Source organism: Pseudophryne corroboree, chromosome 7, assembly GCF_028390025.1.
Source record: "Pseudophryne corroboree isolate aPseCor3 chromosome 7, aPseCor3.hap2, whole genome shotgun sequence".
NCBI classification, from domain to species: Eukaryota; Metazoa; Chordata; class Amphibia; order Anura; family Myobatrachidae; genus Pseudophryne; species Pseudophryne corroboree.
The window spans coordinates 33,760,922-33,774,475 of NC_086450.1; the positions used below are offsets into that span (position 1 = coordinate 33,760,922).

Genomic DNA, 13,554 nt, shown 5'->3' on the forward strand with positions numbered 1-13,554 from the left:
AGCCTTCATCCCGAAGTCTTCCAACTCCTGGTGGACAGGTGGGGTTTGCCAGACATGGACCTCATGGCGTCGCGACACAATCACACACAATCACAAGGTGTCGGTCTGCGGATCAAGGACCAGGGATCCTCAGGTAGCATCCGTGGAACTTTCAGCTGCCTTACATATTCCCTCTGGTGTCACTCCTGCCCAAAGTACTGCGGAAGTTCAAGCAAGAAGGAGGAATACTAATTCTAGTCGCTCCAGCGTGGTCCATACAGCATTGGTTCTCAGACCTGCAGGGTCTGTTGACAGTGTCCCCTTCTACTTCCTCAGTGTTGAGACCTCCTCGTACAGGGCCCATGTCTCTACCTGGACCTGGCCAGACTGGCTTTGACAGCATGGCTCTTGAAGCATCACTCCTAAGGGCCAAAGGATTTACTGAGGCGGTCATTCAGACTATGCTGAAGGCCCACAACCGGCCTCTGCCTGGATTTATTATACGGTTTGGCGTTCTTACTTCACCTGGTGTGCTGATAAGAATTATGACGCTTATAGATTCAGAATGTCCAGAATTCTGGCTTTTCTACAAAGGGGCTTAGACCTAGGTCTGCGTCTGGCCTCCCTCAAGGTTCACATTTCTGCCTTGTCGATATGGTTTCAGCGCAAGATTGCCACTATACCTAATGTCCATACGTTCACTAAGGGTGTTCTACATATTCAGCCTCCCTATGTCCCTCCTGTGGCTCCATGGGACCTGTCTATGTGTTAAAAAGCCCTTCAAGAGTTTCCCTTCGAATGTCTTGAATCGGTGGACCTTAAGTGGCTCATGGCCAAGGTCCTGATCTTGCTGGCTATTGCCTCGGCAAGAAGTGTCTCGGACTTAGGTGCTTTGTCCTGTCGTACGCCCTTTCTGATTTTCCACAGTGACAGGGCGGTTCTCCGAACCAGGCCCAGTTACTTACCTAAGGTACCGGCCTTTATCTCTTTGGACTTGTCGGCTAAAGATTGGTCTTTAAATGTGGTTGGGTTTCTCTGTGTCTATGTAGACAAGACTGCCTCTATTACACAGTCTAATGCCCTATTTGTTCTGTTTGGATTACACAATCATGGCTGACCTGCGAATAAGCAAACCTTGGCCAGATGGATTAGAATGGTGATTGCACATGCTTATGCGCAGGCTGGACTTCCAGCTCCTGCCGCGGTTAAGGCCCATTCTACCCGGACTGTTGGACATTCTTAGGCGGTTTGACGAGGCGCGTCCGCAGAATATGTGCAAGGCAGCTATGTGGTCCTCGGTGAACACGTTTCTTAGGTTCTATGCCTTTGATACCTTCGCCTCCCAGGATGCTTCCTTTGGACGCCTGATTCTCAGATCGGCTAAGGCGCGTCCCCTCTCTTGAGGAACTGCTTTAGGACATCCCCAACGTTTCCCTGTGGAAACCAATGTAACCTGCTACAGAAAAAGGAGATTTATGGTAGACTTACAGTACCACTGTTAACTTTCTTTCTGTGAGGTACATTGGGTTCCACAGGGCACCCACCCTGACGCACCTACCTACTTTGGGTTTGTATGCCATTAGCCTCTGGTACCTTCTCCTGTCGTGAGAATGTGTTCTTATGTGACTAACATCTGCCTTCTCTCTTGTCTGCTCCTGCATTGGACTGGTTATCAAAACTGAGCTCTCAGTGCCTGCAGTCGGGTTTATAGAGGAGGCCCCACAATGCATCCTGGGACAGTCTAAAGCTTTACCTGTTGGTGCCTCTGGATCCAGATCCACTCTACACCCCAATGTTTCCAACAGTGGTAAGTCTACCATAACTCTCCTTTTATATATAGATGGATGGATGGATGGATGGATGGATGGATGGATGGATGGATGGATGGATGGATGGATGGATGGATGAATGGATGGATAAAAGCATTACATAATAAATAATATCAATTTCTCTTATTGCCAAAGAGATTAGTTTTAGAATAAAGTAACAATGATAGATTAAGGGGGATATGAATTCGTTGTGGTAATTTACTGCCCCGAGGATATTCTCTCTCATAGAAATATTATATAACCTGTCTCTTTTGTGACACAGACACTGTAAAAGCATTAATCATGGACAAGATGCACCAAGTAGAAGGCTGGCTGGGGTTTAGAAAATAAAAGGAGTGACGGCGGGTTCAAAACCCAAAATACAGGAACATCAATTTGCCCTTCTGAAAAGCACTTGCCGTCGATCCCTATCACACCACAGTTTAATGTGCACTGCATGGCCCAGTTTTCCACTGTCCAGCACTAGGTGACACTACAGTTGGGGGACACCTGGTATGGAGTTCCCCTGCTACAATGTCAGCCACCCCTCGGCTGGTAAGCCCTAGGGAAATAGGGCCACTCTAGAGTAGTGATGAGCGGGTTCGGTTCCTCGGAAACCGAACCCCCCTGAACTTCACCCATTTTACACGGGTCCGGCGCATACTCGGATTCTCCCGTATGGCTCGGTTAACCCGAGCGTGCCCGAACGTCATCATCCCGCTGTGATTCGGATTCTATATAAGTAGCCGCGCGTCGCCGCCATTTTCACTCGTGCATTGGAAATGTTAGGGAGAGGGCGTGGCTGGCGTCCTCTCCGTTTATTAATGTTGATGCAAATATTTGTGCTTATTGCTTAATTGTGGGGACTGGGGACCAGCTGTATTATATAGGAGGAGTACAGTGCAGAGTTTTGCTGACAGTGACCACAAGTATACGTTGTCTGCCTGAAAAACACTCCATATCTGTGCTCAGTGTGCTGCATATATCTGTGCTCACACTGCTTTATTGTGGGGACTGGGGACCACCAGTATATTATATAGGAGGAGTACAGTGCAGAGTTTTGCTGACAGTGACCACCAGTATACGTTGTCTGCCTGAAAAACACTCCATATCTGTGCTCAGTGTGCTGCATATATCTGTGCTCACACTGCTTTATTGTGGGGACTGGGGACCAGCAGTATTATATAGGAGGAGTACAGTGCAGAGTTTTGCTGACAGTGACCACCAGTATACGTTGTCTGCCTGAAAAACACTCCATATCTGTGCTCAGTGTGCTGCATATATCTGTGCTCACACTGCTTTATTGTGGGGACTGGGGACCAGCAGTATTATATAGGAGGAGTACAGTGCAGAGTTTTGCTGACAGTGACCACCAGTATACGTTGTCTGCCTGAAAAACACTCCATATCTGTGCTCAGTGTGCTGCATATATCTGTGCTCACACTGCTTTATTGTGGGGACTGGGGACCACCAGTATATTATATAGGAGGAGTACAGTGCAGAGTTTTGCTGACAGTGACCACCAGTATACGTTGTCTGCCTGAAAAACACTCCATATCTGTGCTCAGTGTGCTGCATATATCTGTGCTCACACTGCTTTATTGTGGGGACTGGGGACCAGCAGTATTATATAGGAGTACAGTGCAGAGTTTTGCTGACAGTGACCACCAGTATACGTTGTCTGCCTGAAAAACACTCCATATCTGTGCTCAGTGTGCTGCATATATCTGTGCTCACACTGCTTTATTGTGGGGACTGGGGACCAGCAGTATTATATAGGAGGAGTACAGTGCAGAGTTTTGCTGACAGTGACCACCAGTATACGTTGTCTGCCTGAAAAACACTCCATATCTGTGCTCAGTGTGCTGCATATATCTGTGCTCACACTGCTTTATTGTGGGGACTGGGGACCACCAGTATATTATATAGGAGGAGTACAGTGCAGAGTTTTGCTGACAGTGACCACCAGTATACGTTGTCTGCCTGAAAAACACTCCATATCTGTGCTCAGTGTGCTGCATATATCTGTGCTCACACTGCTTTATTGTGGGGACTGGGGACCAGCAGTATTATATAGGAGGAGTACAGTGCAGAGTTTTGCTGACAGTGACCACCAGTATACGTTGTCTGCCTGAAAAACACTCCATATCTGTGCTCAGTGTGCTGCATATATCTGTGCTCACACTGCTTTATTGTGGGGACTGGGGACCACCAGTATATTATATAGGAGGAGTACAGTGCAGAGTTTTGCTGACAGTGACCACCAGTATACGTTGTCTGACTGAAAAACACTCCATATCTGTGCTCAGTGTGCTGCATATATCTGTACTCACACTGCTTTATTGTGGGGATTGGGGACCAGCAGTATTATATAGGAGGAGTACAGTGCAGAGTTTTGCTGACAGTGACCACCAGTATACGTTGTCTGCCTGAAAAACACTCCATATCTGTGCTCAGTGTGCTGCATATATCTGTGCTCACACTGCTTTATTGTGGGGACTGGGGACCAGCAGTATTATATAGGAGTACAGTGCAGAGTTTTGCTGACAGTGACCACCAGTATATATAGCAGTACGGTACGGAAGGCCACTGCTCTACCTACCTCTGTGTCGTCAAGTATACTATCCATCTAGATTCTATACCTGTGGTGCATTTTAGTTTTGCAGTTTGCTGACAGTGACCACCAGTAAATATAGCGTACGGTACGGAAGGCCACTGCTCTACCTACCTCTGTGTCGTCAAGTATACTATCCATCTAGATTCTATACCTGTGGTGCATTTTAGATTTGCAGTTTGCTGACAGTGACCACCAGTATATATAGCAGTACGGTATGGAAGGCCACTGCTCTACCTACCTCTGTGTCGTCAAGTATACTATCCATCTAGATTCTATACCTGTGGTGCATTTTAGTTTTGCAGTTTGCTGACAGTGACCACCAGTATATATAGCAGTACGGTACGGAAGGCCACTGCTCTACCTACCTCTGTGTCGTCAAGTATACTATCCATCTAGATTCTATACCTGTGGTGCATTTTAGTTTTGCAGTTTGCTGACAGTGACCACCAGTATATATATATAGCAGTACGGTACGGAAGGCCACTGCTCTACCTACCTCTGTGTCGTCAAGTATACTATCCATCCATACCTGTGGTGCATTTCAGTTGTGCGCAGTATATATAGTAGTAGGCCATTGCTATTGATACTGGCATATAATTCCACAAATTAAAAAATGGAGAACAAAAACGTGGAGGTTAAAATAGGGAAAGATCAAGATCCACTTCCACCTCGTGCTGAAGCTGCTGCCACTAGTCATGGCCGAGATGATGAAATGCCATCAACGTCGTCTGCCAAGGCCGATGCCCAATGTCATAGTAGAGAGCATGTAAAATCCAAAAGACAAAAGTTCAGTAAAATGACCCAAAAATCAAAATTGAAAGCGTCTGATGAGAAGCGTAAACTTGCCAATATGCCATTTACGACACGGAGTGGCAAGGAACGGCTGAGGCCCTGGCCTATGTTCATGGCTAGTGGTTCAGATTCACTTGAGGATGGAAGCACTCATCCTCTCGCTAGAAAAATGAAAAGACTTAAGCTGGCAAAAGCACAGCAAAGAACTGTGCATTCTTCTAAATCACAAATCCTCAAGGAGAGTCCAATTGTGTCGGTTGCGATGCCTGACCTTCCCAACACTGGACGGGAAGAGCTTGCACCTTCCACCATTTGCACGCCCCCTGCAAGTGCTGGAAGGAGCACCCACAGTCCAGTTCCTGATAGTCAAATTGAAGATGTCACTGTTGAAGTACACCAGGATGAGGATATGGGTGTTGCTAGCGCTGGGGAGGAAATTGACAAGGAAGATTCTGATGGTGAGGTGGTTTGTTTAAGTCAGGCACCCGGGGAGACACCTGTTGTCCGTGGGACGAATATGGCCATTGACATGCCTGGTCAAAATACAAAAAAAAATCACCTCTTCGGTGTGGAATTATTTCAACACAAATGCGGACAACAGGTGTCAAGCCGTGTGTTGCCTTTGTCAAGCTGTAATAAGTAGGGGTAAGGACGTTAACCACCTAGGAACATCCTCCCTTATACGTCACCTGGTCCGCATTCATCAGAAGTCAGTGACAAGTTCAAAAACTTTGGATGACAGCGGAAGATCCCTTCCTCTTGTAACCAAGCTCCTGCAAACCATCCCACCAACTCCCTCAGTGTCAATTTCCACCTTACACAGGAAAGCCAATAGTCCTGCAGGCCATGTCACTGGCAAGTCTGACGAGTCCTCTCCTGCCTGGGATTCCTCCGATGCATCCTTGAGTGTAACGCCTACTGCTGCTGGCGCTGCTGTTGTTGCTGCTGGGAGTCGATCGTCATCCCAGAGGGGAAGTCGGAAGACCACTTGAACTACTTCCAGTAAGCAATTGACTGTCCAACAGTCCTTTGCGAGGAAGATGAAATATCACAGCAGTCATCCTGCTGCAAAGCGGATAACTCAGGTCTTGTCAGCCTGGGTGGTGAGAAACGTGGTTCCGGTATCCACCGTTAATTCACAGGCAACTAGAGACTTGTTTGAGGTACTGTGTCCCCGGTACCAAATACCATCTAGGTTCCATTTCTCTAGGCAGGCGATACCGAAAATGTACACAGACGTCAGAAAAAGAGTCACCAGTATCCTAAAAAATGCAGTTGTACCCAATGTCCACTTAACCACGGACATGTGGACAAGTGGAGCAGGGCAGACTCAGGACTATATGACTGTGACAGCCCACTGGGTAGATGCATTGCCTCCCACAGCAAGAACAGCAGCAGCGGCACCAGTAGCAGCATCTCGCACACGCCAACTCGTTCCTAGGCAGGCTACGCTTTGTATCACCGCTTTCCATAAGAGGCACACAGCTGACAACCTCTTACGGAAACTGAGGAACATCATCGCAGAATGGCTTACCCCAATTGGACTATCCTGGGGATTTGTGACATCGGACAACGCCACCAATATTGTGCGTGCATTACATCTGGGCAAATTCCAGCATGTCCCATGTTTTGCACATACATTGAATTTGGTGGTGCAGAATTATTTAAAAAACGTCAGGGGAGTGCAAGAGATGCTGTCGGTGGCCCGAAGAATTGCGGGCCACTTTCGGCATTCAGCCACCGCGTGCCGAAGACTGGAGCACCAGCAAACAGTCCTGAACCTGCCCTGCCATCATCTGAAGCAAGAGGTGGTAACGAGGTGGAATTCAACCCTCTATATGCTTCAGAGGATGGAGGAGCAGCAAAAGGCCATTCAAGCCTATACATCTGCCCACGATATAGGCAAAGGAGGGGGAATGCACCTGACTCAAGCGCAGTGGAGAATGATTTCAACGTTGTGCAAGGTTCTGCAACCCTTTGAACTTGCCACATGTGAAGTCAGTTCAGACACTGCCAGCCTGAGTCAGGTCATTCCCCTCATCAGGCTTTTGCAGAAGAAGCTGGAGACATTGAAGGAGGAGCTAAAACAGAGCGATTCCGCTAGGCATGTGGGACTTGTGGATGGAGCCCTTAATTCGCTTAACCAGGATTCACGGGTGGTCAATCTGTTGAAATCAGAGCACTACATTTTGGCCACCGTGCTCGATCCTAGATTTAAAACCTACGTTGTATCTCTCTTTCCGGCAGACACAAGTCTGCAGAGGTTCAAAGACCCGCTGGTGAGAAAATTGTCAAGTCAAGCGGAACGTGACCCGTCAACAGCTCCTCCTTCACATTCTCCCGCAACTGGGGGTGCGAGGAAAAGGCTAAGAATTCCGAGCCCACCCGCTGGCAGTGATGCAGGGCAGTCTGGAGCGAGTGCTGACATCTGGTCCGGACTGAAGGACCTGGCAACGATTACTGACATGTCGTCTACTGTCACTGCATATGATTCTGTCACCATTGAAAGAATGGTGGAGGATTATATGAGTGACCGCATCCAAGTAGGCACGTCAGACAGTCCGTACGTATACTGGCAGGAAAAAGAGGCAATTTGGAGGCCCTTGCACAAACTGGCTTTATTCTACCTAAGTTGCCTTCCCTCCAGTGTGTACTCCGAAAGAGTGTTTAGTGCAGCCGCTCACCTTGTCAGCAATCGGCGTACGAGGTTACTTCCAGAAAATGTGGAGAAGATGATGTTCATCAAAATAAATTATAATCAATTCCTCCGTGGAGACATTCACCAGCAATTGCCTCCAAAAAGTACACAGGGATCTTAGATGGTGGATTCCAGTGGGGACGAATTAATAATCTGTGAGGAGGGGGATGTACACAGTGAAAGGGGTGAGGAATCGGAGGATGATGATGAGGTGGACATCTTGCCTCTGTAGAGCCAGTTTGTGCAAGGAAAGATTGATTGCTTCTTTTTTGGTGGGGACCCAAACCAACCAGTCATTTCAGTCACAGTCGTATGGCAGACCCTGTCGCTGAAATGATGGGTTCGTTAAAGTGTGCATGTCCTGTTTATACAACATAAGGGTGGGTGGGAGGGCCCAAGGACAATTCCATCTTGCACCTCTTTTTTCTTTCATTTTTCTTTGCATCATGTGCTGTTTGGGGACATTTTTTTTGAAGTGCCATCCTGCCTGACACTGCAGTGCCACTCCTAGATGGGCCAGGTGTGGTTTGTGTCGGCCACTTGTGTCGCTTAGCTTAGTCACACAGCAACCTTGGTGCGCCTCTTTTTTTCTTTCCATTATGTGCTGTTTGGGGACTATTTTTTTGAAGTGCCATCCTGTCTGACACTGCAATGCCACTCCTAGATGGGCCAGGTGTTTGTGTCGGCCACTTGTGTCGCTTAGCTAAGTCACACAGCGACCTTGGTGCGCCTCTTTTTTTCTTTGCATCATGTGCTGTTTGGGGACTATTTTTTTGAAGTGCCATCCTGTCTGACACTGCAGTGCCACTCCTAGATGGGCCAGGTGTTTGTGTCGGCCACTTGGGTCGCTTAGCTTAGTCACACAGCTACCTCATTGCGCCTCTTTTTTTCTTTGCATCACGTGCTGTTTGGGGACTATTTTTTTGACGTGCCATCCTGTCTGACACTGCAGTGCCACTGCTAGATGGGCCAGGTGTTTGTGTCGGCCACTTGTGTCGCTTAGCTTAGTCACACAGCGACCTTGGTGCGCCTCTTTTTTTCTTTGCATCATGTGCTGTTTGGGGACTATTTTTTTGAAGTGCCATCCTGTCTGACACTGCAGTGCCACTCCTAGATGGGCCAGGTGTTTGTGTCGGCCACTTGGGTCGCTTAGCTTAGTCACACAGCTACCTAATTGCGCCTCTTTTTTTCTTTGCATCATGTGCTGTTTGGGGACTATTTTTTTGAAGTGCCATCCTGTCTGACACTGCAGTGCCACTCCTAGATGGGCCAGGTGTTTGTGTCGGCCACTTGGGTCGCTTAGCTTAGTCACACAGCTACCTCATTGCGCCTCTTTTTTTCTTTGCATCATGTGCTGTTTGGGGACTATTTTTTTGAAGTGCCATCCTGTCAGACACTGCAGTGCCACTCCTAGATGGGCCAGGTGTTTGTGTCGGCCACTAGGGTCGCTTAGCTTAGTCACACAGCTACCTCATTGCGCCTCTTTTTTTCTTTGCATCATGTGCTGTTTGGGGACTATTTTTTTGAAGTGCCATCATGCCTGACACTGCAGTGCCACTTCTAGATGGGCCAGGTGTTTGTGTCGGCCACTTGTGTCGCTTAGCTTAGCCATCCAGCGACCTCGGTGCAAATTTTAGGACTAAAAATAATATTGTGAGGTGTGAGGTGTTCAGAATAGACTGGAAATGAGAGTAAATTATGGTTATTGAGGTTAATAATACTATGGGATCAAAATGACCCCCAAATTCTATGATTTAAGCTGTTTTTGAGGGTTTTTTGTAAAAAAACACCCGAATCCAAAACACACCCGAATCTGACAAAAAAATTTAAGGGTGGTTTTGCCAAAACGCGTCCGAATCCAAAACACGGCCGCGGAACCGAATCCAAAACCAAAACCCGAAAAATTTCCGGTGCACATCTCTACTCTAGAGACAACCAGCCCTGTGCTGATAGCACTAAGACTATTCCCCAAACCCCTGGGCTTTCGGTCTTGGGTTAATAAATTATTTACAAAAGAAATAATATGGTACTGTAGTGGTGTACTGCACAGATCCTACCGGGTTCACTACGGCTGGCCGGCGGTCGGGCTCCCGGCGACCAGCATCCCGGCGCCGGGAGCCCGACCGCCGGCTTACCGACAGCTTGGCGAGCGCAAATGCGCCCCTTGCGGGCTCGCTGCGCTCGCCACGCTACGGGCACGGTGGCGCGCTACGCGCGCCACACTATTTTATTCTCCCTCTATGGGGGTCGTGGACCCCCACGAGGGAAAATAAGTGTCGGTATGCCGGCTGTCGGGCTCCCGGCGCCGGTATACTGAGCGCCGGGAGCCCGACCGCCGGCAAACAGAAGACCACCCATCCTACCTAGCATCAATTTTAAGGACTGTTATGGCATGCTGGCACTTGGAGAACTACAAGTGTCAGCATTATATGTGGAAGAACCCCCAACAAAATCTTAATCTTAAATCTTAGTATAAGTAAATCTTAGTATTTATTGCAAGCAGTGGTGGATCATACCTGGCCAAAGACGCTGCCCCACAACTAAATGCAAGTGTACCTACTCTGGTATGCCCTTTATAGCTAATAATGTCCAGTTTGCTGTGCCAGTACCAATATGCAGCAGGGAGGTTCCATGTGTGTCAGATGCCTATATGGTAACGTTCCAGGAACCACTCCAGGTGTTTCCTACCCTTGTGGCATGGTGCATTAGTCTGCAGAGAAAACTCAATACTGCTATGCAGGCATGCGCCTGATCAGCAATAATGTTACAGTACCCAGTAAATAATAAGCTGGACTGATTATTCCTATTACAAAACCATATATTAACCCAAGACCCAAAGATCAGGGGTGTGAGGAACAGTCCTAGTGCTATCTCCTCGATCCTATGACTCTGATTGTAGTCTGCCAGCCCTGACCTTTGCTTTGGTCCTGACCTTACCACTGATAAGGTTCCTGACCCCAGTTTGTCTGACTTTACCAGGTCCTTTGTTGTCTAATCTCTGTATACCTGATTTATAAGCAACGATAACTCCGTGCAATTATCCTGGGGCCCATCTCGCTCTAAGGGCGAATGAGGGTCATTTAGGCGCGGCTGCTCCTGCAACCATCAGCGCAAAGTACTGATTTTCGGTACTTTGCGCATGCACGAATGGGTCCTGCTGCATCAGACTGTCTTTGATTGACAGTCTGATGCCGTTTTGGGAGCGGGGAGTAGCCGGCGACAGCCTTCGTTTGTGAAAACCCAGAAGCATATAGGCGCCACTTTGGGGGTGGGAAGAGGCCAGGGATCTTCGTCGAAGGACAGAGATTTCCTGACCAATGCAACGGACGGCTTGCGTGGCACCATGGGTGACGTAAGCTGCAAGATGGTGGGTGGTTTCATCCAATGCTGCATCCTAGGACTCACTAGTGCAGAAGGAGGCGTCTGCACGTTATAGACATCTCCTGCTGAACCTACATACAGCGCTATCACTGCTGCTTCCAAGGAAGCAACAGCAACGACCCCCAATGTGTCACTGAATGTGAGCCATGGTCATTGGTGTTCACAGAATGGTCTGAGGGCCACACATAAATTCCTATATACATGTTACATTAACATTCTATACGTACGTAATGTGCTCTACCCTTGAGTGACACATACAGATCATAGTTTTGTCTTACTGTACCTGGAACGCGGCACTCGCTTTGTCCGACTCATCTGCAGACTGAAGGAAAGGTTCATAGATGGAGATATCGATGCCTCTATTCTCCAAAATGTAGAACTGCTGTAAAGTGTTGTTGTAAGCAAAAAGGGCCAATGCGTAGCCTGCTCGTAAGCACATGTCCTGCAATAAGACACAGAGGCCAATTATCTGCTGTCACCATTGTCTGGATACAGGAAAGAAATGTTCCCAGAATCAGGGCCCTGTAACTAAGGCGTGTGATCCCTGCCCTCCGAGTGACACAACATGGCTGTACTAAGCAGGGCCCTGTAACTAAGGCGTGTGATCTGTGCCCTCCCAGTGACACAACATGGCTGTACTAAGCAGGGCCCTGTAACTAAGGTGTGTGATCTCTGCCCTCCCAGTGACACAACATGGCTGATCTAAAAAGCAGGACCCTGTAACTAAGGCGTGTGATCTCTGCCCTCCCAGTGACACAACATGGCTGTACTAAGCAGGACCTGTAACTAAGGCGTGTGATCTCTGCCCTCCGAGTGACACAACATGGCTGTACTAAGCAGGGCCTGTAACTAAGGCGTGTGATCTGTGCCCTCCGAGTGATATTACATGGCTGTACTAAGCAGGGCCCTGTAACTAAGGCGTGTGATCTCTGCCCTCCCAGTGACACAACATGGCTGCACTAAGCAGGGCCTGTAACTAAGGCGTGTGATATCTGCCCTCCCAGTGACACAACATGGCTGTACTAAGCAGGCCCTGTAACTAAGGCGTGTGATCTCTGCCCTCCCAGTGACACAACATGGCTGTACTAAGCAGGGCCCTGTAACTAAGGCGTGTGATCCCTGCCCTCCCAGTGACACAACATGGCTGCACTAAGCAGGGCCCTGTAACTAAGGCGTGTGATCCCTGCCCTCCGAGTGACACAACATGGCTGTACTAAGCAGGGCCCTGTAACTAAGGCGTGTGATCTGTGCCCTCCCAGTGACACAACATGGCTGTACTAAGCAGGGCCCTGTAACTAAGGTGTGTGATCTCTGCCCTCCCAGTGACACAACATGGCTGTACTAAGCAGGACCCTGTAACTAAGGCGTGTGATCTCTGCCCTCCCAGTGACACAACATGGCTGTACTAAGCAGGACCTGTAACTAAGGCGTGTGATCTCTGCCCTCCCAGTGACACAACATGGCTGTACTAAGCAGGCCCTGTAACTAAGGCGTGTGATCTGTGCCCTCCCAGTGACACAACATGGCTGTACTAAGCAGGGCCCTGTAACTAAGGCGTGTGATCCCTGCCCTCCCAGTGACACAACATGGCTGCACTAAGCAGGGCCCTGTAACTAAGGCGTGTGATCTGTGCCCTCCCAGTGACACAACATGGCTGTACTAAGCAGGGCCCTGTAACTAAGGCGTGTGATCTCTGCCCTCCCAGTGACACAACATGGCTGTACTAAGCAGGGCCCTGTAACTAAGGCGTGTGATCTCTGCCCTCCCAGTGACACAACATGGCTGTACTGAGCAGGGCCCTGTAACTAAGGCATGTGATCTCTGCCCTCCGAGTGACACAACATGGCTGTACTAAGCAGGGCCTGTAACTAAGGCGTGTGATCTCTGCCCTCCAAGTGACACAACATGGCTGTACTAAGCAGGGCCCTGTAACTAAGGCGTGTGATCTCTGCCCTCCCAGTGACACAGCATGGCTGTACTAAGCAGGGCCCTGTAACTAAGGCGTGTGATCTGTGCCCTCCCAGTGACACAGCATGGCTGTACTAAGCAGGGCCCTGTAACTAAGGCGTGTGATCTCTGCCCTCCAAGTGACACAACATGGCTGTACTAAGCAGGCCCTGTAACTAAGGCGTGTGATCTCTGCCCTCCAAGTGACACAACATGGCTGTACTAAGCAGGGCCCTGTAACTAAGGCGTGTGATCTGTGCCCTCCCAGTGACACAGCATGGCTGTACTAAGCAGGGCCCTGTAACTAAGGCGTGTGATCTCTGCCTTCCCAG

At 48.8% G+C, this 13,554-nt stretch overlaps 1 protein-coding gene across 7 annotated transcripts in view; it reads right to left on the reverse strand.

The window, feature by feature from the left end:
• ANKAR (ankyrin and armadillo repeat containing) overlaps positions 1–13,554 on the reverse strand; it is a 356,791-nt gene that overhangs the window by 24,242 nt on the left and 318,995 nt on the right. For all 7 annotated transcript variants that reach the window (XR_010181859.1, XR_010181860.1, XM_063932915.1 and 4 more), the window contains one exon: positions 11,559–11,717. Coding sequence is in view for 5 of the 7 variants with exons in the window: in XM_063932915.1 (XP_063788985.1) it covers positions 11,559–11,717 (159 nt within the window). In the remaining 2 variants the exon portion in view is untranslated. The remainder of the gene's footprint in view (positions 1–11,558; positions 11,718–13,554) is intronic.